Below are 26,720 nucleotides of genomic sequence, written 5' to 3'. Positions count from 1 at the left end.
CAGCACCCACCTCCACCCACCCTGTCCAGGTCAATGGCAAAGCCATACGGACACGGACAGACAGAGCCCACCCTATGGCAGCTACAGGGCAAACCCACCTGCCCTGAGACACAACGGGACAGGCTCTGATCCACCAGTGGACAGGACTCAACTTCCCTAGGCTATAACCCTTCCAAAAGACAGAGGTTTTGTAAATTTGATGGGCAGAGAGGAGCAAGGGGAAATTGCCCCTCACTGGCCCTTTGCACGTTACCCCCAGTATATCAAGTCATGCTACGAGAGAGGCACAGCCAAAGGGCTGGCGAGGCGAGCGGTCATCCCTCCCCATCAGCATCACTGACAGCTTTCCTACCTTTTTGATCTTCCCGCTCCGCGTGCCCGCAAAGACGACCGTTTGTCCTCTGTAGTCGTAGGCAGCCACCGAGGTCATCCCATCCTCCTTATCCACGAAGAGCGGGGTCCCCTCGATGGTGACGGTCCCGCCCAGCGGCTGGTTAAAATCCTGGCCACAGAAATTGTCGTCGATCTGCAGCGGCTGTTGGAGGCAAACAGAGGAGAGATGAGCTTTTTGACAATGTCTCAACACGCCGGACCTCCCAGATGGCCATCGGCCATCTCCCACCTCCACCCCATCAGCTACGGCAGCTTTGGCAGCGCCATCCCTTGCCCCTCCTGTCCCAGCCATCCCACCTCACCAGCCAAGGGAAGGGATGAGCTGATGCTTCCCTAAAATTCCCTACGCGCTGATGTAAGGCAGTTGGGACACATCCAAGGCATGCAGCCCCTCTCTGCATCTGAGCAAGCTCTGCAGATGAGGACCAAGGCACTCAGTCCTCTGCATCTTACACAGCGGCACTCACAAACCCAGCGGGAGCCAGCGCAGCATCCCTGCTCCCCCTCCATCCCCGCCGCTGCCATCTCAGGCACGTGGGATGCCGGCACGAGCTCCTCGGCGCACAAACCCCCCCCTCTCCTCCTCACCCCGGCGCTAGCTTCAAAAAGAAAACGGTTTGGCAGTAAGGCAGGAGGGGCTGAATCCTGCGCCCCAGCCTTCCCCCAGAGACAGAACACCTCCCAGCCAAGGCCGTGCCAAGACAAACAGGTCAGGGCTCCTGAAAGAGCCTCACTTCACATAGCAGAGCCTCCAGCAAACATGCTACCCACCTGCCAGCCCTGCTCCTCCTCCCGCAGGAACGTCTTTGGGAAATCCCCGCATTTTTTTCGTGTTGCATTGCCCCAGACAAGGCGCCTGGCTCAGCCAGCTGCCTCCCCGGTTCAGCGCTCGCTCACGGGCCTGGGAGAAGCTTTTGCAAGCTCTTGCCTGCACCCGTGGGCAAGGAAAAGCCAGAGGGATGCCCCCTGTGAGAGCCGGGATGCAGGTGGGGGAGCGGGACCAGGACGAGCTCCGCAGCACTCGCCCCCTCCACCGAGCATCCTCGCCACACCGCCCTGACCTGCTGGGCAGAACAACATACCCTGCCCGTGGGTACCCAGCCTGGGGGGCACCCAGGCCTCATGGAGGTCCCATTGGCCTGATGGCCATGCACAGCACCAGCAAAATCCACCTCCAGCAGCCCCCAGCCCATCCCAAGCAGCGAGGCGCTCCAAACAAATCCCCGGAGTGGCAGCAAGCCTGGGTGCAGGAGGTTAGGGCGGCAGGGCAGGCACGGCCACAGGGACACAGCCAGCTCCGGCCACGGGATTCTTCCACTCCACGAGGCTCCTTATGTAACTTTGAATTTAAAGGGGAGAGAGGTTTTTTGGCAAGCGGCGGCCTCCAAATGCATGCCAGTCCCCAAGGGGTTTTAAATCCGTGCCGCATGTGCACGGAGCATATGGGAAAACACCGAGCTCCCGCGCTCCACGTACACAAGGGCTCCACCATTCCCACTCTGCTGCCTGGGAAGCGAGGGTCAGCCCGCAGCGGCTCCCACCAGCAACCCACAGTCACCTGCGGGAAGGAGGGAAAACTCAGCGCTTTTCCGCGCCCCGGCACAATGCATTCGCAGCCACAACGGCTTCAGCCTCCTGCAGCCACGGTGAGGCCGCTCGCCCTCCTCGCAGTGCCACCACACCGGCCCCACGGCCAGCGGTCCCGCTCCCGGCTGCAGCCGGGACTCAGCGCCGTGCCAGCCTTCCAGCGGGGGAGAACTGGGAATTACGCCAGTCGGTCACGTTTGGCCTCCCCCATCGGTCTGGGGATGCTGGGCTGCATCCTCAGTTTTTGCGGGGTGCCTGAGTTAATCTACAGTCAAAGATCGACTCCCTTCCCCGCCTGACCTTTGCTCGTCCTTCCCTAAACTGGGGAAACTCCTACAGCCAGGCCTGAGAGATGCGGGGATCCCCAAGACAGGAACATGAGGCACCACGTGCCTCTGCAACCACAGGGAAAGGGGGGAAGAAGAATTAGGACCTCTCCACCCGTCCCCCGAATCCCAGCTTTGCAAGCGCCCTCTCCTATCCATCAGCCAGCACACGCACTCAGCATCCTCCTCTGCATCACCAGGCTGGGCGTTTTCAAACAGCAGATCTGAGAAAATTATCTTCCTGACCACGGAGCGAGACGGCAGCGATGCTCCAACCGATACCCAGTGCCCATCCGGATACCCGGGATCCTTCAGCCACTTTGCTGGGGAAAAAACACCCTGTCCCGGCCAGCCCCTCTGCCTTGGTAAAGCATCCCAGCACCTTCCACCCGGCCACCAGCAATAGCAGAGGGGTTAAGGGCAATGCCGTGAAGGTATTTAAGCCCTGGCAGCCCCTGGGTGCAGTTTCTGCTCTCTCGGCTCTCAATCTGCAGCTTCCCCAACCCCTCGGCTGCTGAATATGCAAGAGGAGAGATGTTTACGGTGTTTACTCCTCTCTGCTTTGTCTCAACAAACTCTCTGGGAAACGACAAATACAGCTGCGCTCCGGGACCAGGAGGAGCGCCCGCTGCCGTGATGCCGACACCACCTCGATAAATAATTACGCCAACAATTAGCTCATTAACAGCAAACTGCCTCGTTAGGAGAGGCGCAGACAGGCAGCACGGCGAGGTCGGGCCAAGGGCGGTGGTACGGGGGTTATGGCACCAACCGGCATCCCTGGCGGATGCGGGCTGCAGGGAGAGGCGAGGCGGAGGGATGGAGGGACAGAAGGACAGCTGTCCCCTGGCCGGTGCCGGCAGGGACCGACATGCACCGTGGCACACGAGGGCCAGTGACCTTGCAGCGTTTCAGCTTGCGGATGCTGGGATCTGCAGGAGGCATCGAGCTCTGCCCGCTCTCCCATTTGCACGGACCATGGCCTCAGCACATTGCAAGGGGGAGGGTGTAGTTTGTTTTGGGGGTTTGGAGGTATTTTTTGTCCCTTTTTTTTTTTTTTTTTCCTCTCCTGTTTTTCTTTCAGTTCTTTCCCTTTGGCACCCCTCTGCGCTGCCCCTGGCCCCCACCTCCATGACATTGCAGCCTTCTCCTCCCTCCCACCGCTAACCCGCCTCCCCAAAACAGGGTCAGGAAACTCAGATTTCCCAGGAGAAGCGGCCTGCCAGAGGCGGGGGGAAAGCAGACCCACAGCACCGAGCGAGCGGGAGCAGGCGTCTCCTTGACATGCCTTGTCTCATTGCCTCCCTTCAAGCCCACTTACGAAAGCAATGAGGGAGCAGACAGCAGAAGCAAGGCTCGCACCACTCAGCATTATTAATTAGCCTGTAATTCGCCAGTTAACACCATTACAGGCACACCCCGTCCCCTTGTGCACCCCAGGGGCTGCGATGGAGGATGTGGGGGACGCGAAGAGGCAGGGAGGAGGTTGCAGGAGGCAGGTACCAAGTGCCAGGCCGGGATGCCAGCCTTTTTGCACGTTAATCGCTGCCCAGGAATAATCCCAGTGTGGTACAGTTCATTAACACATGCATTTCTCTGACTGCCCCAGGGAAGGATTTGGCTTCTCCTGGCCCAGTTTGGGCCAGTTTGTCACCAGCCATTGCTCTGTGCCAGCCAGCTGGGCAGCAAGCCCCACCAAGGACTCAAACCTCATTTTCTCCCTGGGGGAGCCCAGGGAAAGCTGCTGCCCAGGTCCTGCCGGCTCCGGGCACTGGCTTTGCCTGCGTTGCCAGCCCCGGGATCAGGGACTCGGGGAAGCCCAAATCGCTCCCTCCTGTAACACCTCCACTCCAGCTCCAACCCACCACCCTTTCCCAGTCATGCTACATCAGACCCTCGTCCCCCCGCTTTGGGGACAGGAGCACTGGGCAGATGTGCTGAGAACATCTGGCTGCGGGCACACAGACCTCCAGTCCGTGCGCTGTGCCGGGGAAGCAAAGAGCCGGGCTACACAACACCGAGCATCTCTTCAGTGAAACACAACGAGCAGCAAAACCTCTGGACGGGCTCAGGAGCAATTTGGGCAGCGGGGATGGCAGAGGGGAATGGACCAGATGGTTCCTCAAGGTGCCTTTGCTGCTTGTGCAAGTCCATGCTCAGGTCTGAAGGTACCAGCTTGAAGGGTCTCGTTCCTGAGCCAGCTCCACTCCCCTTCCCACTGCCGGACCACTGGATCCCAGAAGGGGAGAGAGAAATCAGGGGACTGGAATTTGCTCTGCTCACCAGCACCGGGGAGGAACCGCTAACATCTCGGGAGCTGGCTGCCAAGCCTGGCGGCTTCTCCTCCTGGCTCCGACACCGGCTCCAGAGAATTGGATCCCTTGTCCCTGCGCTGCTCAAGGTCTGGGACCCGGAACCGGCAAAGCTTCCTCCAGCATGGACCAGCCTCAGCCCCTTGCTATCACAAAGGAGTGGAGCGAGAGACCTCCTGGGATATTTTCCATACGGATGGGGCGCAGATCCCAAGCAACTACTGACTTGAGCAATTACATTCTGCCTCCTTAAAAATAATAATAAAAAAAAAAAAACAAAACAACATGCCCTTCATTTTCTGGCCAGCCCTCACCACTGAGACATCCGTCACCGCCACGACCCACCCCAGAGGTGGCTGCATTTTATTAGGGGCGCGGAGATTCCTGCCAGAAAGAGGTTACATGCTCCGCGGGGTCTGGTTTGGCTTGCGCCCAGCACAGCGAGGGGCCGAGGGCTTGACTCGCAATCCAGTCGTGCCTTTCCAGGCTCTTCTCGGCAGCTGGAGAAGGACAGGGACAGAAAACACCACCTGGCTCCCCTGGGGGAGAGCAGCACCCCCCAACCCAACCCACTGGAAAGCAGGAGACACCCCATCGTGGCACGCGTCCTTCCACCCCGCCAGAGCCGTCTCTGCAGGACCCAAAGGACACCTTGAGATCCACCTACTCATGCAGGACAGCCACCAGGTAGCGATCCCAGGACCTTCCTAGCATGAACCCCCCCGCCAAGGGGTTAGAGCCCCCTCCCCAAACCCAGGGGGCACGGTGGTGCTGTGGGGCGCTGGGGGAGGCAAGCCAGGAGCGCAGGAGAAGGCAGCGAGCATCACCGCCGCCGGAGCCAGCAGCTGCGCGACCCAACAGGCAGCAGTGTAACGATTTCATCATTTTCCAGCAAAATTGAATTAGTTCAAAGCCAAAATCTGATTTGCGAGCCCAGCGCTCTTGACAGCAAACCCTTTACTTTGTCAGGCAGCTGTTAGCTGTCTCCTCCGGAGCTGCGGGGAGGATGGTGGGAGGGTAGGCAGGGCTGCTCCGCAGGGACCCCCCTCACCTGCCTGCACCACCAGGCACCCAAAACCCTGCTCAGGCAAGGCTGGGGGGCTTGGTGATGGGTGCTGAGGACCAGCAGGGGGGCTGAGGGGCGGTGGGCAATAGCAGGGCTGTCAGGACCTCCACCAGACCCTCTCAAACACACACCGGCACCCCAAACCCCATCTCTGCCACATATCCGACCCTGCCTGGGGACTACCCAGCCCAGCTTGGTGATGCCCAGTGTAAGACCTCCCCGTCACCCAGAGCCACAGCCGCCCTGTGGCCACTCGTGGTTTATAACGTTGCCTGGGAAAAAAATCCAGCAATAATAATAGTTTAGCTGAAAAACAAGCCCAGAGAGCCAAGCGGGGAGGTCCTCTGCTCCCCGCCACTCATAGGCCCCCCACAGAGCAGCTGAGCCATGAGCAGGGGCCAGAGGTGCCCACGTGAGCACAGGGCAGGAGGACACATCTCTGGGGACAGAAGGGAGCTACTCACTCAGCTCTGGGATGCCAGCACTCGCCTCCTGCACCTCAAGACGACAGTTTATACTGGCCACGCTCAAAACCCACCTCACTGACGGTGCCTTGTGCCCTCCATCTTCCTCTCCAGCACCCCATGGAGAAGACACGGTCCCTTCACGTTTAGCATCTGACCAACTTCTACTGGGACAGCCAACGTCCCCTCCTCCCTTCATCAGCTCTGCGCTCCCTGTCCCCCACATCCTACTGCCCCAACACCTGCTTGGCCACCACCAAGCCCCAGGTGACACAACACTCACAAATTCACGCGTGCCATCTGCGAGGGACTCCCCAGCGAAGCTGCAGCAGATGCCCTGAAGACTGAGCATTCTGCCCTCTCAGGACAACTCACCGACAATCCCCAAATCCACTGGGCACAGGCACCAGAAGCAGGCCCCTGCATGGACACAGGGGCCCTTGCTTGGGGCTCTCTGCGGGCACTGATGAAACCCAAACCCAGATGGCAACCTCACAATGAAGCAATGATCTCCACAAGGAATGGTACCGAGCAAGCCAAGCGCCCAGCCCTAGCAGCGCCAGTCCCCCTACCGGGAAAACATGGCTCAGGTCAGGTCACCAGCAAGGGTCTGGCCAGAGAGGGCACCACCAGGAGCCAGAAACAGCCTGGCTTGGGTAGAGACAAGCAGGAACTTACCGAGTTGATGCAGCCCAGCTCCTTATTCAAGAGCCAGGGCAGCGAGAGTTTCCCTTCCCCTCTGTAGCACGACTGGATACGCTCCTTGATCTTATCCTTGATCTTCTTCAACGTGAAGAGGCAGAGCACAGACTCCTTGGGAGGCTTAACCCTGTTTTTCTGGCCCTGGGAGAAGATGGTGAAGAGGATATCCTCCCTCTCCGAGATGCCCAGGTACTTGGCCAAAGCCTTGCCAGGCTTGGTCAGGTAGGCATCCTGGATCAGGCGGTATTCAATGCCGTCCTGCACGCATCCGATGGGGAACTCCACGTAGGAGTAGAACTTGGGGTCGTCCACACAGAGGCGGACAATCTTGGAGGTGAAAAACTGCTCCCCAGTGGAGTCAGGCGAGGTGAGCTGGGTGTCCAGCTGCAGGGTCAGGTAGTAAACAAACTGCTCGCTGCTGAAGCTGTAGATGTAGTAGATGTCAAAGGTGGGGAACTTGGAGAGTGTATCCGAGGGGATCTTGAGCTGGGAGGAAACAAACTCGTCCTGGTAGACAAAGCCAAACATCTCCGCATTCTCCTCGTTGGCCATCAGCTTGCGGCTGGAGAGCGTGGGGAAGTACTCCGACTTCCCATCAATGGGCGTCCCAATGAAGAGCTTGTTCTGCCCATTCAGCACCTCGATGATGACCCCAGACATGGTGCCTGACTCGTTGACGCTGGAGAGGTAGTGCTCCTTGCGGTGGTGGGGCTCACCCAACTTGAAGAGGTCGTCCAGCCGCAGGAACTGGCAAATACCCTGGGAGGCACTGCCACAGGCAATCAGCCGGTTCCCCGAGTAGTCCACCAGCAGCAGTTTGTTCACATTGTTGGTGGTGACCAGCCCATGCGGGCAGGACTGAACACTGGGCGGAGGGTAACACTTCTCATTGTCCTCCACGGGCCCCGTCACATGAGTCCGCAGGAGCGTGAGGTTATTGGAGAGCTTGTAGATCCGATTGACAGCCCCCACGTAGACCTCCCCGGTTTTGTTGTGGACCACCAAGTGTGTCAAGCTCCAGTCTGTAACCGGGAAAGTCCTAAAGGGAGACTTGGGGCTGCCTTCCGCCAGCGGTAGCCAGGTGCTCCCCAAGAGCAGCAAGGTCCAAATGTTGATGGACAAATGGTGCTTGAGCCAAAGGAGCCACATTGCAGCAGCCTCACATCCAGCCAAGGCCATGCCCAAACCCAGCCACAAAATAAATAGAAACAAACCCAAACTAAAGGGAAAAGGGAGGGAGGAGGAGCTAATGGGACACAGTCTCCTCTGCTTCTGCTGCGCTCGGCATTCAGGGCATCGTGGGCACGGCCAGTCTGGTCAGCCCTAGAGGGAAAAAGACAAGAAGAGCAGGGTTAGGAGCCTTTCCTGCAGGGTGTCAAGCCTGTTCCACCCCACCCAGCAGAGACTCGGCTGCTTCACGCTCTTCTAGCAGGCAGCCTAACAAAACGCCCCACACCACCCACCTCCTGCCCCAGAGGAAGACACATCCCCAGTGCGGGGACCAAGTGAGCCTGCGACATGCTAAGGACAAACAGCCCCACCTGGTCGCACACAGCACATCCCAAACAAGGAACTGCCATGTGCTTTGTCTCCCCATCCCAGCCTGAACTACCGTCCAGCAGCCCCCTCCAAGGGGCATCACCCAGCCCTCGCGCCCACCCAGGTCCCCTCGGGAAGAGCAGCAGCCACCTGAGCGTGCCTGCAGCCGCTGGCTGGACCCAACCAGCACATCCCTGGCAGCCAGCAGCCTTGCAACACGCTCCGGTACATCTACTGCATACCAACGCTCTGGCTGGCCTCAACCCGCTTTTAACACCACCGGCAGCACCAAAGCGTTAGCCGGGGATGGCTGCTAACAAGCCATGAGAGGAGCCCCCTGGCCTGCTGCCCCTGCCCCGCTCCACCACGGCACTGGGAGTGGATGCAAAAACACAGTGTGCAAAAAACACAGCCCGAGCCCCTAGAGAGAAGAGGACCTTCTAAAGGAGCTGGGAGAGCCGAGACCCTGGCATGCTGCCGGCCATCCCTGCCACCTGCCTGCCTGACAAAGCCCAGGAGGGCCGTGGGCAGGAGGAGTCGGGGGGAGCAAGCGGGCACGGCAAGGAGAAGCACGTCCTTCTGGCATTTATATGCATTAAGAAGCACAGGGCCAGCCATCAGGCAGTTGGCTTGAGAGGCTCCGGAGGGACGAGGGGGCACACGCAGGGAGGATGGAGAGCTCTGCACGCTGCTGTGCCACGGCTGGGGCTCGCCAATACAGAGCAGCAAAGCAGCAGGGAGCCAGCCAAAAACCCACACCAGTGTGACCTCTGCGTCCCCGGCAGCAGGGAGATGGCCGCAGGCAGCCAACACAGAGAGCTTTACCCTTCGTGCCTGCTCAGCAGCCCCTCGGCTGCATCCTTCTCCATCCCTCCAGCAGCACAAGCCCCCCTGGGATAACACAGGGATGTGCAACCCCCCTGCCAGCACACAGCCCGTCCCACCGACACCGTCACAACCCATCCACCCAGGGTGGGACCATCCCTGCCAAGGTCCACGGTGGGGACAGGAGTTCAGCCCTCAGTTCCCCACCCCAGCCATGGCAGATAAGCAGCTCTGAAAGCGAGCGGAGGAGGAGAGCCTCCCTCCCTCCCTCTCCTTATCGCCCATCTCTGACTCAGCCCGGGATAACCCGACGGGAGGATCCCCACCAGGGAGTGGCACAGGTAGGAAACATGGCCTGCGGTGACAGCGTGGCTCTGCTGGCATCCCGGACAGGGCAGGGTGGTGTTGGAGGGCAGCCAACAGCAGGGCAAAATGGCAGCCCCAGAGCTCGGCAGCCTGCGCTCAGCAGGGCTCTGGAACCCACCAGCCAGCCCCCACACAGACGTTGGGGGTGCCGTCGTCACCAGGCCAGCGGCTGGACCATACAGTACCCCGACATCCCATATAGCATCCTTCATTTCTGCTGCCCCAAGCCAGGAGGAGGTCAGAGGGAGGGGAGAGGCTTTTCCCCCCCTTTTCCCACTCCCAATGAACATGAAACCTTCCTCTCCTTTCCCAGTGCAGCTCCAGTCACCCTGCATCCTTGCCAGCTGTGCCAGCCGGTGCTTAGGGCAAAGCCTCCACAGCACTTCCAAACCCTCTCTGCAGGTCTGCTGGCTCCACCAGCTCTCCCCTGCCCATACATTCACGATCCTGGTCCCTTCCACCCCTTCAACACATCACCCCCCATGGCAATAACCTCAAGGGAGGTTTGGGAAATGGAATACGAGCAACACTGAGATCAAAGCCAGGTGCCACAAAGCTCCATGGGTGTGGAGACAACCAAAGCATGGAGCCATCAGCCTCAGAAATCCCCTGCATGGTCCTCATCTCCCATTCCCACCACCTTTTGCAACACTGGGAGCCTCCTAGCAAAGAGCACACGGCCAGCACTCCCGGGGCGAGCGCGCTCCCGGGGGACAGCCATGCAGCCCAGCCTCCTCATTTTCACGAGCTCATAGGTAACATGAGCACCCCAGATCGGAGCTTACGAGCCCCAAACCACACCGAGGCGTGGGACCAAGCCGTGTCGTTGGCACAAATCCATCGTCTCAGAAACCACCATCCCAGCAGCGGCAGGCACTGTGGTTTCCTGCCGGGTCGCCGGAGGGAGGTTTCCCACCCCAAGAAACCAGCCCGGCTCTCACCAAGCTACTGTGAACTATGGGGCCGAGGCCCTCCCAGAACAATACAATCGGCTCCCTCGCAAGGAGATCACCAGCGACACGAAATTCCGGCCCCAGCGACACGCCGCAGAGAGGAGAAGGAGCAGGGAAGGCAGTGGAGGTGAAAGCAGAAGCTCGGAGTAGCGTACGGATGGATGCCAGCCGGAGCATCGTCCTGCTGGGACAGGTGACGGGGACAGGGAAGCCACTTTCTGAGTGCTTTTCTATGATTCATCGCTTCTATTTCAGGGAGCGGGAGAGCTGGAGGTCGGGCTGCTGCTACAAAGCAGGGCTAGAAAGCCCAACAGGAGATTCCCAAATTAATGTAGGGAACTACTACTCGGGAGCTAGAACAAGAGCAAAGCGAGGCAGAACTGGGGCCAGCAGCGACACGACACCCTGCAGAGCTCCGCCGAGATTTCTGCTCCTAAACATACACTAGCAGCAACATCTCATCCCAGTGCTTGATACCAGCAGGGTCGTTGTCCAGTCCTGCTTATAAACATCAACAGCAATTATTAAAAAACACAAAAAAAAAAGAGAGGAGGAATGGTAAATTTGTCTGCTTTCTTCAGGATTAAATGATCCAGGTACCTGAGACTTGGATTGAATTAAAGCAGGATCCAACTGCAGCCCTGAACTGGAGCACAGCCGCCCGCATGGCCCCAGCTCCCCGCCAGCGGGAGCAGCCAGGGAGGACCAGCGGGAGCAGCCAGGGAGGAGCGGCGCAGGGGCCAAAGGGCATTTCCCTCCTGTATCACTGCCTCCATCCCCCACGGGGAGGTCACGGCACGGATAACGGCAGGGCAGCTCCTCCGCCGGCACACGCTTTAAACCACGCAGCACCCAAACCCCCCAGGGCTGCGCCCGAGCAGCACCTCACCCTGGGGAGCACCACCAGGACCACCAGGGAGTGCTGCCGGCAAGCGAGACCTGCACCGCGGTCCCCAGGCACGGAAAACCCCCGAGCGGACACCCTGGAGCCGAGCCCAGCCCTGAAACGGGCTGCAATAACATAATACACCCCCAGCCTGGATGCATATGTGCCAACTGGGAGAGCAGGACCAAAAACACACCCTGTTACGCTGCCCGGGCAGCAAGCGATGCATCGCAGAGCACCATCCCCCACGCAGGGCTGGATCACCCCACAGCGGCGCCACACCACCAGAGAGACAGCACCACAGGCTTGTCTTTGTTTTCCATGCACATATGTATATATCTATACGCACACACACATAAACATATAGCAGGAAGCCTGCCGTCAGAAACAAAGCCAGTGAAGCAATCGCACAAGCACCAAATCCGCCCCAGCCCCTTTCATCCCGCGCCAGAAAGGACATTTGCTCACGGTTTCACCTCGAAAATGGCCACGCTGCGACGGTCACAGCTGCTGCATGACCTGAACGGGGCTGCCCGCCTCGCCACGGCCAACGCTCGTGCACCCCGGCTTCAAAAGAGCCTTTCATCAAAAAGCCATCGGCTTGCCCCGCAAATGCCTGCATCCCGCTTGCTCGCTGCTGAAGAGGTGACAAGCCGCTGCAGCATCGATCCCGCGAGGCTGCTGGGCTTCCCTGTCCCGCAGCGTGGCCAGAAACCTGGGTTTGGGATGGGAGATCACGCTTTGGGAAAATAATCATCACTTTTGATAGCACAAAGCAGGAGTACTGGGATGGAAAAACTAACCTTAAAAGACTGGACTGAGCACTAAGGACCAGCTCTCCGCTCGTCCGGGCAGCCAGTCTGGAGCACTGACGGATGCCGAGTCAGCACGGACAACTCGGCTACGAAGCGGCAGCTCTCGCAGAAACAGCCAAAGCTGGGGTTTAAAACATGCCGACGGGCACAGCGGTGCACAGCTGGCACTCACAGACCCGCTGGCCGTCCCCACCCCTGCACCACCAAGACCCCGGAGGGCTCACACCACCGCTGGTGCTCCCCGCCACCACGCACGCCCCAGGAGAAGCCCCCCAGGGATATCCTGGGGTGGGGGTGGGGAGTCTCTGCACTCCCAGGGCTCGGGAAAGCATCGTTTGTCTTGGAGAGAAGCTGCTCTGGAGCAGTGGGACGAGGCTGCAAACCGCTCCAAGAGCTTTACAGCCTTGCACTTTCCAAGGGAGGCTGGAAGAGTGAAGCAAGGGGATTGAAAACCCCCGTATAACCGACGCCGGAAAGGGGAAATGGCATTTACCGGGTCTTTACCTGCAATCTCTCCGAGTCACTTTCTGCTCTCAGCAATAGGAAACTGCATGAAAAGGAACCGGCTCCATTTTCAAACACGCGAGCTGCTAGGCTGCCAGTAATTAGCAAAAGGGAGAGAGGGGAGATTATCCGGGGGAGAGAAAAGCCCGCAGGCCACAGGAGAGTCCGCCTCACCATACAGCTGGTGTATTTTTAGGTTCGTCTGCCTGGGAAAAGCCTCGCAACAATGAGGAATGGCTGGTGGTGGTACCGAGTTAGAGCTGCGCTACATATGCAATCCTCTGCAACAGGGCTAAACTTTAACTCCTTCCTTCGCCGCACACACTCATTAAAAACTATTCGGCTGGGGGCTCTCCCTAGCCAGCGAGTTAAATCATTACAAATCTTATCCCTGGCTCGAACCGCACCCTGATGAAATCAGCGGCAAGCGCTGAAGCTACTATCACCAGCACCAGGAATATCTTCAGTTTCCTCCCGGGCTCCTGCCATCCCCCCCTGGGGCAGGGACCGAGGACCCCATCCTGCTCTATCACCGCGGCGCACGTGGACACGGCAGCTTCCACTCCTGCCCTGCAAGCATCTTCTGGGCAAGAAATTCAACCTCTCCCATCCTGAGAAACATGACAAGCAGAAGCAGCCATCTACTGCCCAAGGGCTTCAAGAAGCAGCTTGACCCTCAGCAAAAAGGGGCATAAAAGAACAAGTAGCAAGGAAATTAAATAGCACTTCTCAAGCGCGCAATTCCCCTTCCCCAGTCCTCCGCAAGAATTCACGTCACGCCAAGCCAAGGAGAACAGCTCTGGAGCCCTGCAGAGAGCGGTTCCCAAACAGGCTCACGAGCACTTCTGAGATGGAAACACAAGCTTCCCCCAACGATAACGTCCCAAGGCAGAGGCACGCAAGGACAGTCTCAGTGGGTCCTGCCAGGACTGCTTGTGCCTGCTATGGAAACCAGACATGGACCAGGACCTTACACATGTTCTCCAACTCCATCCAGCGATGCTAGAAGTGCAAGCCGATGGCTGTCCTTTGCATTAATTATTCTCACAACTCATCTGGGTATTGAAGTCCCTATAGGGACCATATAAGGACTCCTAAGAGGCTTTCTATATGCAGCCCACGAGCTGGATGCGTACTTCCCAGGAAGACAGTGAACCCCATCTTTCACTTGAGCTCCTGCAGCCAAGGGAGAAATATAAAGACCTGGACGAACTGATGGCTGGATGGAGACCAACACACAGCCCACGGCTGACCATCTACACAGGACACAGCCTGCTGCCTCCCGCTCCTGCTTCAGGAGATGTGTCCATCAGCACACACGGAGCAAAACACCTTACCCCGAACCCCTCTGCAGCTCTCGTCATGCTGCAGAAAGTGACCCAAGGCACCAGGACCCCAGCTACAGGGCTGTGGATTCCTACTACCAACATCCAGGCCAGCTCACGGCTTCACACTCCAGACTGGCATGAATTTTTCAACCTCGATCAGGAACACTTAACAACATTTTGCCCCCAGCTTCAGAGCAAAGAAGTCCAAATCCCCCTGAGGGCCACCTTCCACCTTGGCTTTGGCCCATGCATTCCAGACAGTGGTTCTCACACCCCATCAGTCCCCTGGCCAATGCAGACGTCCCAAAAACCAGCCCTGCTGGCAGAAGTCACCTTGGTCCAGCTGCACCTGCAGAGAGGCAGAAGGTCACTCACAAGCCCAGTCTCCCAACAGCCAGCACAGAAGTCCAACATGAGGTCCTCTGGCCACTGCCATCCTTCCCTTGTCTGATCTCACTCCCTGTGCCCTAACACATTGCTCGACATTCCCGAACTCGCTGCTCCACGTCCTTCAGCGGGCCAGGGCAGCCACAAACACAACCCAACGAGCCAACCCTCCCCAGATCAATGCACCTCTTCCAGCCCGGCTCTGCAGGGAGGACCTTCCCCTCTTGGACACGCACACACACCTCCGCACCTCCTGACCTGCGCTTCCCCCAAACATCAGAGCGAATTCCAGCAGCTCCCGCTTTGCAACGACGCACTGGCACAGGAGGATTCCTGGGTGCTGGACCCCATTCTGCTCCCAGCAAAGGGAGGTCGCTCCGGAGCTGGCTTAATCCTGGCTGAGCTGAAATTCCCGTGCTTCCGCCCGGCGCCGTGCTGACACCAGCACCCGCACCGTCACGTGGCGAGCTGAGCACAACCGCCACCGGAGTTCGGTCTGATTAAAACAGACCACGAAACTTCTCCGAACGAGGTTTCACCAGCTAAACTCCAAGCCGTGCCTGCCTTTCCTTACCCCTAGATCTCCCGTCCTTCCCTCTTCCCCGTCCCAGCCGTGCTGCCCTGAGCCCCGCTGCTGGAATGGGCTCAGCTCCCGGCTCCGCTTCCCCGGCGAGGTCCCTGGCTCAGCACGGCTCCACGCTTTATTTGCCCAAGGTGGAGCAGACCCAGGAGCAGTGACTCAGCCCGAGGGCTAACGGAGCCTCGCTCGGCTACAGGATGGGCAGAGAGGGAAAAGAGCCCGAAAGCCTCCCCACGGCACCACCACCACACGGGAAACTGCTCCCAGAAACTAACGGGCACCGGCACGGCCCCCGGCTCCGGCACACCTCCCCCTTGGCAAGGGGGTCTCACCCAGCCGATCCCGGCAGAGCGAATTTCAGAGCACGGGCGCAGCACTGCCCAAGAGACACGGGCTGGGACAGCGAGTAGAGCGGTGCTGCTCCTCTCCCCGCGGATCCCGGTTGCAACTCCAACCCACGCTGGGCGCAGGCGCCCTGACGCTGTGCACGAGGGGCCAAGACCCCAACAGACGTTAGCGTCATGGATCTACTTATTCGCCGCAAAACCGAGAGGATGCGGCTGCCTGCCTGCGCTGGGAGGGCTGTCCAAGCGCCTCTGCCAAAAATCCATTTTGTGCTAATGAAGGTGGCTGGATGGCGGCTCCAGCGAGCGCCGTCACCCCACAGAGGGCCAGGGAGCCATGCATGGCACACTCGGTGAGCCCAAAAACATCCTATCGGGAATCCCGGTGCGGGCTGACGCATGCCCCTGGCATCCGGGCATCCCTCCTGCTGCCTCTCACCCATGCAGGCACCAGGTCCTGCAGAGCGGGACCTCTGCCACACGTGCCGGCAGCCCCGCGGGCACTGCCACCGTGCCAATAATAAGGAATAATAATGGGTGTCGGTGGAAGCCCGGGCTGCCGGCGGCGTCAGGGGCTCGGCGGCTGCTCTCCTTCGGAAGCGTCGCTGCCTTCCTGCCTTCCTCCTCCCCCATTTCTTACCGATGACATCAGCCTGAAAAACAGGTTCTTGACTTCAGAAGGGCTCATCGGGCCGATTCTGGTCCCGCCGGAGAGGGGAGAGCCCCCCGTGACTCTGGGAAGGATGCAGCCATCCAGGAGCCGGACCCCAAGATAAGCAGCGGCAGGCAGGCGGCAGGCAGGGACCCTGCCGGCACGCCAGCACTTCTAGGAATAAAAACCACGCAGGAGGAGATGGGGGTGGAAGGAGCGCGACGCTGCGGAACGGATTTGACATGTTTTACAAGAGGCCTCGGCAGCTGGAAGCTTGAGCTTGCCCAGCTCAGGTACGGGGAGCCCGACCCACCCAGAGCAAAAGCCAAAACCCAGGGCCTGCTCCTGGCCCCCTCCGTCGCCCAGAGACCCACAGCGAGTCCTCAGGCTGGCCAAAACAACAAGACGAGGCTTAACACCACCCAGCAAAGACTTCCGAGGGCCACAGAGCTGGACTGGGACCAGCGGGGAACACGATTCTGCGAAACATCCTGCCCACCGGCCAAGCTCGAGCATTTATTTTTAAACTCCTCCTAAAATACTTTTGGTTTTTCCTCTTCCCCTGTGTGAAACTAACAGTCTGCGCAGGAAGAGCGAAGTCAGAGCACGGCCGCCCGCACAAAGCAAAACAACTTATTGCCATTACAATTACCTGCGATGTTATCGGCGGCTCTGACTTGGCCGGGGGGGGGGGGGGGGTCGGCATTCGCAGAAGGAAATGCCGTTTCCACAGTGTTGTCACTTGTGTCATCCCTTCCTCCCGCCCTGCCCGAGGGGGTCGGCCACCAAGCAGCGCCCACTCGCACCCACACGACGTTAAATTGGGGTGGGGGGGCAAGAAAAGCCCCGGGATGTGGGGCTGCATCACACGGGAAATTTCTTCCCCCCCCAACGCAAGCGCCGACAGGGAATCCGCCTCTCCCCTCGCCAGGGATTTGCTTCTCCAAGAGCCTGAATATTTGGACACACAGTAAGCACTTAAAGCAAAGGGACTCGCAGTGATTTATCTGGATGGGGGTAGCGCCGGTTGTGTCCGGGGCCCGATCCTCTGCTATCGCAGAGGATCGGGCCCCGGACACAACCGGCGCTACCCCAAGGATGGGCTCGGAGCATCCCGGGATGGCGAGCATCCCAGCCGGCTTCCTGGTAATGGTGGGAAACCAGCCCTGCTCCTAACCCCTCACGTGCCGGACCCACAGCTCTGCTCCACCGGAATCCCGAGAAAACACGAATCGCTCAACGTTTATCAGTTCACAACACCCGTGCAATTAGCGAGATTATTTTTTTTTTTTTAAATTTTTTTTTTTTTCCCCCTTCTCCCTCCAGTATAATTATATACGTTCTAATGCAATTACCACCCCTGTATTTTGTACATTAAACAGTAGGCAACTGAAGGAAGAGAGAGGCTTTATTTTTCTTGGCTTCGCCTTTCTGAAAATAATAGTGTGTTGCAAAACAGCTCCGGCAGAAGGGCTTATCTTCCTCAGAGAAAGAGGGGGAGCAGGCGGAAAACGGGAAGGGGGATGGAGGGATCTCGGGAAGGGAAAGCGGGGATTGCAGTCCCCCTCCACTCCTTACACTTACCTACACCTGGAAACCCTCCCCAATAGCACGGGCAGGACTCAGAAACAGCCTCCGCCTCCGTCCTCCACCACCGACAGAAAGGAAAACCAAATCAAGCAAATGGTCGTCGGTTACTCAACCCCTCAAGCCGGGGTCATTAGCCGGATTAAAGTTCCCAAGCTCCGGCCGGCAGCACGGATAGCAAAGTGCAGCTAAACTGCCCAAATTGGATTACTACCGCTCCCGGGTCTCCGTGCCAAGTTGGCCAACAGATTGCGGGATGCTCGAGACGGGGAGGTGGGCGCCGAGCCCCAGGGCTGATCTCGGGCTGCCGGGGAGGGGGAGGAGGGATGGGGAGGGGACGGACCCTGCACAGTGGGTCCCCCAGAGCCCCGCAGCCTGTCCCCAGCATCCCCGCCATGCTCTCACCCCGGGCACTTTCTCCAGCAAAATCCCTCACAAGCTCAGCTCAAGGAGCAAAGAGGATATCGCACCACAGCTCGCCCCAGGCCCTGGATCAACCCCAGCGGTAACAAATCTCCTCTGAGGTTCAGGTGGCTCACAAGGGTCTTGGTCCCCAGGCACAGACCAGTACACAGCAGCCCACGGGGCTCGGCCCCCATCCCACCAAGGCACCCCACACTGAAAGGACAGAAGGATCAGCCAAAATAGCCAGCCTTACACCACACAAGGAGACTTCAGAAAAGAAAGGAGCAGAAGTATTTGTGGAACACGAGCCCGACAGTCTGGACGCGGAGTTTTTCTCCAGACTGAAACATCTCAGCATGTCGGCAACAAGGAGGAGGTTTGCCAAGCCTTGGCTAAAGGGAAAATAAACTTTTAAGTGTTTTTAATTCAGGTTTTTAAGTGGTGGCTTCCACCAGAAACAAGGGCTGGAGGCAGGTGTGGGATGCTCAGGGAAGCAAGGCAAGTGAGGACACCACCCTGTGTCCGGCCGCTCTCCGACAAGCTGGTGGGAAGATGTGCATTTTGGCTACACAACATGCCAAGTGCAGGAGAGACGAGCCATGTCTGACCATGCCTGGCACAGAAATCAAGATTTATTTGTTGGCTTGAGCTTTTCTCCTCCATAATGCGCAAGATATTTGCTCAAACCTGGCTTCTAGGCACAGCTGGAGGACCATGTTGGGGTATCTACACAGCTTCCACGCTGCATGCATGGCCAGGGCTAGGAGGGGCGTAGCTGAGGCTGCAGGTCAGAAACAGTGGCAGAGCGCACACGTTCTCATCACATATCACCCATCTGCAGTAGGATGTTCCCCACGGCTCTGCCCAGAACGTGTCATGGGCTACAGACAAAGAAGGTGACCGCCTCCAGCCTGAAGCCAAACCAGCCACCCAAGCGCTGGACGGTGGCAAAGACTCACTCCTCCCCATTTCACATGGAGCCACAGTGCCCAGCACTTGCTGGGAAAAGGGGCTCTAGCCCAAACCCAGGAGAGGTAAGGGATGGGGGGGCCATGCTGAGCTAAGCTCCCCATCACTCGTGATTCCCAGCCCTTGGGCCTTCCTCTACACACACGGTACATTGTCGAGCCATTCACCAGTCAAACACTGGTCAGGAGCCCTCTGCCCACTGGTTTCTTCCATATAGCACACAAGTATCTAATGACATGATTTGGAGGAGACATCAAAGGATCACAGAGAGCGGCAACCCAAGGTCTCCACTCACACATCCCACCAGGGAGGTCAATGCAAAACCCGAGCTTGCAGGCAGCGAGGATGGCACATGGGCATCGGGGTGATCCATGCCCACCTTTCCATTGCCACAGAAGGGTGGCAGCACCCCCACAGCCCTGCCTCTCCCAAGGCCCACCCTCCTTTTCCCGTGCCGGGGTGCCAAAAACCATGACTCACTGTGGACGCAAGCGACCACGGCACCGAAACTCCCAATGTGGAGAGGGGACCACAAGAAAGTCCTGCGGGACCGAGCAGAAGCCCGACGCTGCAGGCAAGGCTCCCCCCCTGGTTTGCAGGGAGCCGGCGGCGCCAGCACAGCAGCTCCGGGCTCTCCTGCTCGGAAATTCCCAGCTCGGGGCCAAGTCCGGCTCCCGCCGGTGGTTAGTGCTGCAGCCGGCAGCAAGGCAGGCAGCAACAAAGGCCCCAACCCGCGCTCAGCCTCGGGAATAAACGCGTACAACTTTCCTTCGTTAAATCCAATCCTGGGGACGAATCCTTCCCTTTGCCCCTCGGATGTCAAACACAGCGAACCCACCGACGTTAAATCGCCCGGCGTGAACGTTTACACGCAGGGAACAGGGCCGGGGCCAGCCGCTGCCGGGATGGAGGAGGGGAGGCAGTTCCGCCGGCACGCAGCAGCGCCGCTTTTATGACCCTCTTCCATTTCGGCTGCGCAAAGCTCCGGCGAAACAGCGGCTCGCTCGTAGCCTCCGCCGGCAGCGTGGTCCTTGGCCCCGTCTCCGCCGGAGTTAGGATTTTTGTTTATGGCTCACAGGGGCCTCCGTCTCCGCACGGGAAAAGGGGCTTTGTGTGACGGAGAAGGCGGCGAGGGCTCTTCTCCCCGGCTCCGTGCACAGCCCAAGCGTGCGCGAAGGCGGATGCCTCCGCTCTGCTCCAAATCTGACGCGTCTATCGCCAAAAAAAAAAAAAAAAAAAAAAGAAATAAAAAAAAAAAAGCAAGCCAAGAAGGGGGGAAAACTCTTGCTGGTGCCACCGAAACTTTAGTCTTCAGGGTACCGAGGAATTTCTTCCCCCAGCGCAAGCACCGACAGGAATCTGCCTCTCCTCTCGCCAGGGATTTACTTCTCCAAGAGCCTGAATATTTTGACACACAAGCAATCGCTTAACTAAGCACGTAAAGCAAAGAGACTCGCGGAGCTTCTACAATGATTTGCCCAGATGGGGGTAGCGCCGGTTGTGTCCGGGGCCCGATCCTCTGCTATTGCAGAGGATCGGGCCCCGGACACAACCGGCGCTACCCCAGGGAGGGGCTCGGAGCATCCCGAACGACAGAAAGCCCAGCCTCCTGGCATCCCCTCGGGAAGCAGCGCATCCAAGCTCACCGCTCTCGGAGGAGCGGCACACGGGCAGCTGAAGCCACCGGGAGCAAGCGGATCGCAGGCACAACGGGCTATTTCGAATCCAAAACTTCCTTACCAGCCTTCCTTACGGCCCCACGCCGCCGCCAGCACCGGCATCCACCGGCAGCAGCAAACCGCATCAGGGCGAGCGGGCAGAAGGAAAAACCTTTCCCCCCTCCCCTTGCAGGCGCTTAAGAAATTATCCGTGCATCCTCCCAGAGGCTTCTGCCCTGCTGGTTTTCCTTGGCTTCTCCACCTTTCCACCCCGTTCGGTCACCAGTGTCTTGAGAGAGAGAGACATCGAGTCACTCATTTTACCCACTGAGTATATACAAAAGACCCTGAGATTGTTCAGGAAGCAATTAGCCGCTGTTCAGAGGAAAATGGTGTTTTCAAATGGATAACCTTTGATGTAGTCAATAGCCCCAGCTCCTCTTTTTTTTTTTTTCCTCTTTTTTCCTTGCAGCCACACACAAAAGAAAAAAAAAAAAAATATCCAGCAAAAGGCTGGTAATTCCCCCCGACGCAGCCCTCGCTCAGCAAAAAGGGATTTTCTCGCAAGCCGGAGGAAAAGCAGCTTCGGAAAGGCAGCTCATCTGCCCAACTTTTCTCCCCTCCGTGTCCCAGAGCGTACGAGAAGCATCATGAATATTCATCCCCCCTCCCCGTTAGCAGGTTCGGCTTTTGTTTTGTCCTCCCCAAAGCAGGAGGAAGGGGGGAGCTAACAAGTGAGGTTAATGCCTGTCTTTTCTCTCCCATCCATCTCCTCTTTAACCAGTGACCTTCATGTTAAGCCCTGTTTACACACCAGTCCCCCCCCTCCCCTCTCCCCTGGCTCCCCCCACCCCGGCGCTGGGCCAGGGGCAGAAGGAAGAATTTCCCCGCAAGGAGGACAAGGGAGAAGGGAGGGATTTCGGGATTTATTTCAGCGTGCCACAGAGATTTTGCAAATCCCTCCCCGCTCGCACGCCGGAGCTGCCGGGCGTGTTTGCAGGGCAGAAATGGGTAAAGCAGAGGGGGGATAAGGGGCCACGAACGTGCAGCCCCCCCCCCCCCTTTATTTGCCGCCTTCCACGTTAATACCGGCGGCGGCCGGGGCGCAGCGGCGGGCAGCCCCGCACACAGGTATCTCAGCCTCCCGCGGCGCGGTCGGAGAGGTGCCCGGGCGCCGCGCTGCGAAACTACGACGCGATCACAATAGTCACGATAATAAGGAGGGCGACGGCAGCCATCCCGCAGGGCGCCCTGCCTCGCTGGGCAAAGCCGAGCCGGTCTGCCGGCATCCCCATCCTTCCGCCGGCTGCCGGGGAGAGGGATGCGCGGGGGGAAAACGGCGGCTCCGCGGGGTTCGGGGCGAGCCCAGCTCGGATGCGGCGCACCGCGCCCCGGCGGGATGCGGGGACGTGAAGCAGCGGGGATGGCAGCGAGGGTACGAGCAGGGATGCGGGGATGGCAGCGAGGATGCGGGGATCCGAAGCAGGCAGGACGCGGGGACCGGCAGCAGCTCCCCGCACTCACGTCTCCAGCGCTGCCGGACCCGGGCGGGCAGCGGTGCGGTGGGCTCCCCGCGGTGCGGCACCGGGGAAGCCAACCCCGCCGAGAGCCGGGGCGAGCTGCATGCGGGAGGGAGGCGGCCAGCCCCGCCGCTGCACCGGGCAAGGAGTCACCCCCGGCCCCGGCACCCCCCCGGCGGGACCGACCGCCCCGAGCAGGAGGGCGGCCCCCGCCCGGTCCAGCCCGCACCTGCCCGGTCCCCAGCACCCCGCTGCGAAACCCACGCGGGGCGTGGGGTGGTTAAAGAAAAAGGCTCGGTCCCCGGCGGGTTCGCGTCCCCCCTGCGGGAGGCGGTTCCCGCGGCCGCGCTCCCGGAGCCGCGGGGCGCAATGCGGGCTGGCCCCGGGCGGCAGCAGCGCGGCGGCGCCGGCCCGGCCCAGCCCAGCCCAACCCGCCGCGGCCCCTCCGCGCCCCCCGACGGGCCGCCGCTGCCCTGCCCGGGCCAGCCCCGCTCCGCCGCCGCCGCATTTTTGGGGGGCGATAAAGACAAATCCGTGTATTATTATTTTTTTTTTTTGTTAACAAATCAACGCAACCGGGCGCATAAAGCCGCGCCCGCGGACGAAAGTTGCGAACCGGGGTTACTCACGGCTCCGGTCGCCGCTCGCCTCCGCCGTGCCAGCCATAATTGCATTCCACACCGAGCCGCCCGCCGGGCCCCCGCCTCCTCCTCCTCCTCCTCCTCCTCCTTCTTCTTCTTCTCCGCCGCCGCCGCCTGCTCCGCGCCCGCCTCCCCCCGCCGCCGCCGCCGCCCGGGGCTCCGCGCCCGCCTCGCTCACGCCGCCGCCGCCGCTGCCCCGCATGAATGGGACGGCGGCGCGGGGCCCCGACGGAACGCCGCCCGCCGCGCGCCCCCGCCGCCGCGCGCACGCGCACGGGCCCCACCGGCGGCGCGAGGGAGGAACGGGGCGGGGGGGGGAAGGGGGGGGGGGAAGGGGGGAGGCGGAGGCTCGCGCCGCCTCCAGGGGGCGCCCGAGGGGAGGGAGAGGTGGGCGGAGCCGCCCCGCCCGCCCTTAAAAGGGCGATGCCGCCCGGGAGGGGGTTTTAAAGCGGCCACGGTGAGGGTGGGGACCTCACACGCCCCACACACACAGGCAACGCGGGCGGGGTGTGGGGCAGCCGTGGGGCCGGGAACACACCTGAGGGAGGAGCAGCGCTGGAGGGTCCTCCTCGGCCCCCCCACACGGCAGCACCGCTTTCCCTAGGGGCGTCCACACAACAGCTTTCCACTGGTGCCCCATCCACTCCGCCTAAAAATGAAATTACAAAGGGGGGAAAAAAAAAATATTAAAACCCATAAAAAAAAAAAGATCAGTTGAGGGGCTGAGGTGATGGTTTGTCTTTTTTAAGCTTGCTCAGTGCCAGCGACTTTTGTCACCTTCACTCTCCCACCCTTGCGCTCTCTCCCTGGGCCATTGTCTTCCCTTTCCCCAGCATCAGTGGTCCCCTGCCCGCCCCAGCACAGCACACCTCGTACGAGGGGTCCTGCGTGTTTGTGTAGGCCCTACAGAAACCCTCCATCGTCTCTCAGCCGGGAAGAGACCTTTGTAAAGACCAACAGGAATAAATACAGTGTTTATAATCGGGACCTCCACCGATTTCATGAGCGACCTTTGGGATGGAAATGGTGGGGAGCGGCTCTATCCAGACCTGCCCACCAGGAGATGGAGCTGCAGAGGGTTATGGTTTACCCAGACCCCACCATGTGCTGCAGCACGGGGTCCATAAGGTCACCTCTCCCTGAGCAATCAGTGCAGGGTGCCTTGTTCACCCAGGTTTTCGTGGGTGCGACCAGCCAGATCTTTATCCCCACCAAATCTCAGCGCTGGGACACCCTTTGCCCTTTAGACGGGGATGTGCCATTAGAGTTTGGGAGTTGCCCCGATCCGCGATGGAAGGCGTGTGCTCACCTTGGGCGTGCGCAGATCTCCTCCGCCGGCATCCTGGCAGGCATCTGTGCCTCTGCATGGGCCAAGGTACAAGCACCTCCAGCTCCTTGCCCTCGCTGATGGGAGGAACCAACTCCTGAAGCCGCGGGGACCAGGGAGGCTCCTTCAGCAAGAGCAGCACAGACGCCACTGCGGGTCCTTTGGGAGAGGACATGGAAAGAGAGCCAGGGGCTCCTGGTCAACCTTAAGCATCAGAATGCAGAAGGAAAGGGGCCCTTGGAGGCTCCAGCAAGGGTAAGAAGGAGAATGGAGGGGAAAATAGGTGATTTGGCCAAGTACACCAGCAGAGGTGCTCTTTCCTTCCTCAGCACCTTGGTCTTGCTCATACTTTGCTCAAAGCCCACTGGAGAGCAAAGGTGACCGTCCCTACGACTCGGACAACAGGTCCCTTCCAGCACAAACAGGGTTTCCTCCTCATTTGTCCCCACACTCTGCCCTCACCAGCATCCCGCTCCTGGAGGCTCGGAGGAGCCGGGAATGAGCGCGTTCCCCGGGGACGCTGCGTCGGTGCCTGCCGTTCTCCCACCTCTTGTTTGTGCAGACACACATGGGGCCCAGACTTAAAAGCTTTCCAGACGGAGGAGAAGAGAAGAAATCAGGGAGCTCTGCCGGCAGGGAAGTGGCTGGGGTTTGGATCGCTTCCCCCAAATTGAAAGAAACACTTCTTTTTTTCTTTTTTTTTTTTTTTTTTCCCTTCCTCCAAGAGACTAAATTTAGTGAATTCCTTTCACATTAAAAACTTGTCAGGTATTCACATCCAAAGAGGCGGCTGCTTGGCTCTCTCAGGGGAGTTACTGAGACAGCGAAACCTCTTAAACGTATAAAGAAGAAGGAAGAGATATTCAGACAATCTCTCACGGCTGCTTTTAAATCCACTCTCTCCCAGGACGGGTGCACGGGCACCTTGGTCCCATGGCTGCCATCTCCTGCTGCGGATGCGAGAGGAGAGGGATGAATCCTTCCTCCCCGGGGCAGGGCCGAGCGATGCAGCAGCACCGAGCCGCAGGGCCGCCGCTGCCGTCCCCGTGTCCCCCTGCTCAGCGCCGGTGTGAAGGAAACGGCAGCAATTTGTTTTTGCTGAAAAATGGATTGTCAACATCCATCCGGCGACGAGGGAAGCCAAGGTGGCAGAGCTGAGAAAAGAGCGGGCATCCCTGGCTGTGGGATCACCGCCTGCCCCCTCCTAAGCCACTGAGGTCCAGCCCTGTGACGGGGGAACGAAAAAAAGACAGTAAGAAAACCCAAGCATCCCCCATGGATGGCCAGGAGCCCAGCGCAGGGTCAGGGAGGGAGCTGGCAGGGAGCATCCCGGGTTTGTACCGGGTGGGAAGCAGCCCCTGTCTCACACAGCCCTCATTGCTGGTCCGACGGCCCATCCAGCACGGTGCCCGGCGGGCACTGGGACACGCTTGTCACTCACATGACTTCCCCCCAGGTCTGGGCACATCACCCCTGCAGAGAGACCCTCGTTATCTCGGGAAGCCTGGCCTTTTATCCGGCCTCCCATGGGGCTTTAATTGCTCTGTTCATTCCCCAGCCTCCTTGCGCATCCTTACCCCTCTCTCTCTCCCGACAGATCCCGCGGGCTGACAGCCTCGCCGTGCCCCGAGGACAACCGGCTTGAGTGGCACCTCAAAGGCACTCCGAAGCTCCGCGCTCGGCAGGGTGCTGGGAGGAAGGGCTGGAGGCAGAAGATGGCTCTGGTGGCAGCTGGACCCAAAGCCCCAGCGGTGAGGGGTTTGCCCGGCTCCTTCTCGTTACGCTAACAGCTGAGTCGGCACGTCTTACCCACAACTTCGACCAAAATTACACTGAGAGACGATCTGTCCTCCGTGCGTCTGGTCTCCACGTTACCGAAGAGACCAAGGGGCATTTTGTTCTCTAAAAGCAGCCTGACGACTACTTCGTAAAAACAAAACTAATTGGGAGAGGATTAGGAGGCTGGAGGGAGCCCAAAGAGATGGGGAGACTCTTCTGCTCAGCTCACCGGGTTAACCCCAGTCCAAGTGGTGAGGGGCTACAAATAATCAGCTAAATTCACGATTTTTCAACTGTTTGCAGTTTTTGACTGCTAAAAATTTCTTCTAAAAGGCAGACTCCGGCACTGTTCACCCAAGTCCTGAAGCACACGCCACCTCCTTTGGTTATCGCTCATGGACCATTGATAAATGAACCTCCCAGAACCTGCGGCCAGGGTTTAAACCCCCTGCACTGAACGGCACACGGGGACGAGATAAATCCAGCAGCCCCAGCCCAGAGGCCTTTTGGGCTGTGAGATCTGCCTGGCCCAGAGAACAGCCCTCAAATGTGGGCTTTGGGGACCTTCACACGCAAACTCTGCAGCTCAGCTCTGCCCAGCCGGTCCCGGGGCATCCTCCGAAGGAGCATAGGCCCCAGGAGGGGATCAGCTCTGCCCCGAGGTCAGCAATAAGGGTTTTTTTTCCCCTCCTCCCATCCTCGCAGACATCTTTGCTAATCAAGTCCCGGGAAAAGAAAGGCTGGGCAGGCAGCGCTGGGTCCAACCAGAGGGTTTGTCAAAGTTTTCCAGGAGGTGTCAGCAGCT

General features: G+C 59.4%; 1 protein-coding gene across 1 annotated transcript in view; it reads right to left on the bottom strand.

The window, feature by feature from the left end:
* PLXNA1 (plexin A1) overlaps positions 1 to 22,943 on the bottom strand; it is a 120,856-nt gene extending 97,913 nt beyond the window's left edge. The window contains exons 1-3 of the mRNA XM_074602299.1: positions 22,798 to 22,943; positions 6,827 to 8,173; positions 353 to 535 (exon numbers count right to left, since the gene is read on the bottom strand). Of these exons, the coding sequence (XP_074458400.1) occupies positions 353 to 535; positions 6,827 to 8,029 (1,386 nt within the window). The 5' untranslated portion in view covers positions 8,030 to 8,173; positions 22,798 to 22,943. The remainder of the gene's footprint in view (positions 1 to 352; positions 536 to 6,826; positions 8,174 to 22,797) is intronic.
* Between the last annotated feature and the right edge of the window lie 3,777 nt (positions 22,944 to 26,720).

This window comes from Larus michahellis, chromosome 10 (genome assembly GCF_964199755.1).
Source record: "Larus michahellis chromosome 10, bLarMic1.1, whole genome shotgun sequence".
NCBI classification, from domain to species: Eukaryota; Metazoa; Chordata; class Aves; order Charadriiformes; family Laridae; genus Larus; species Larus michahellis.
This window is presented reverse-complemented; position numbering and strand designations above follow the sequence as displayed.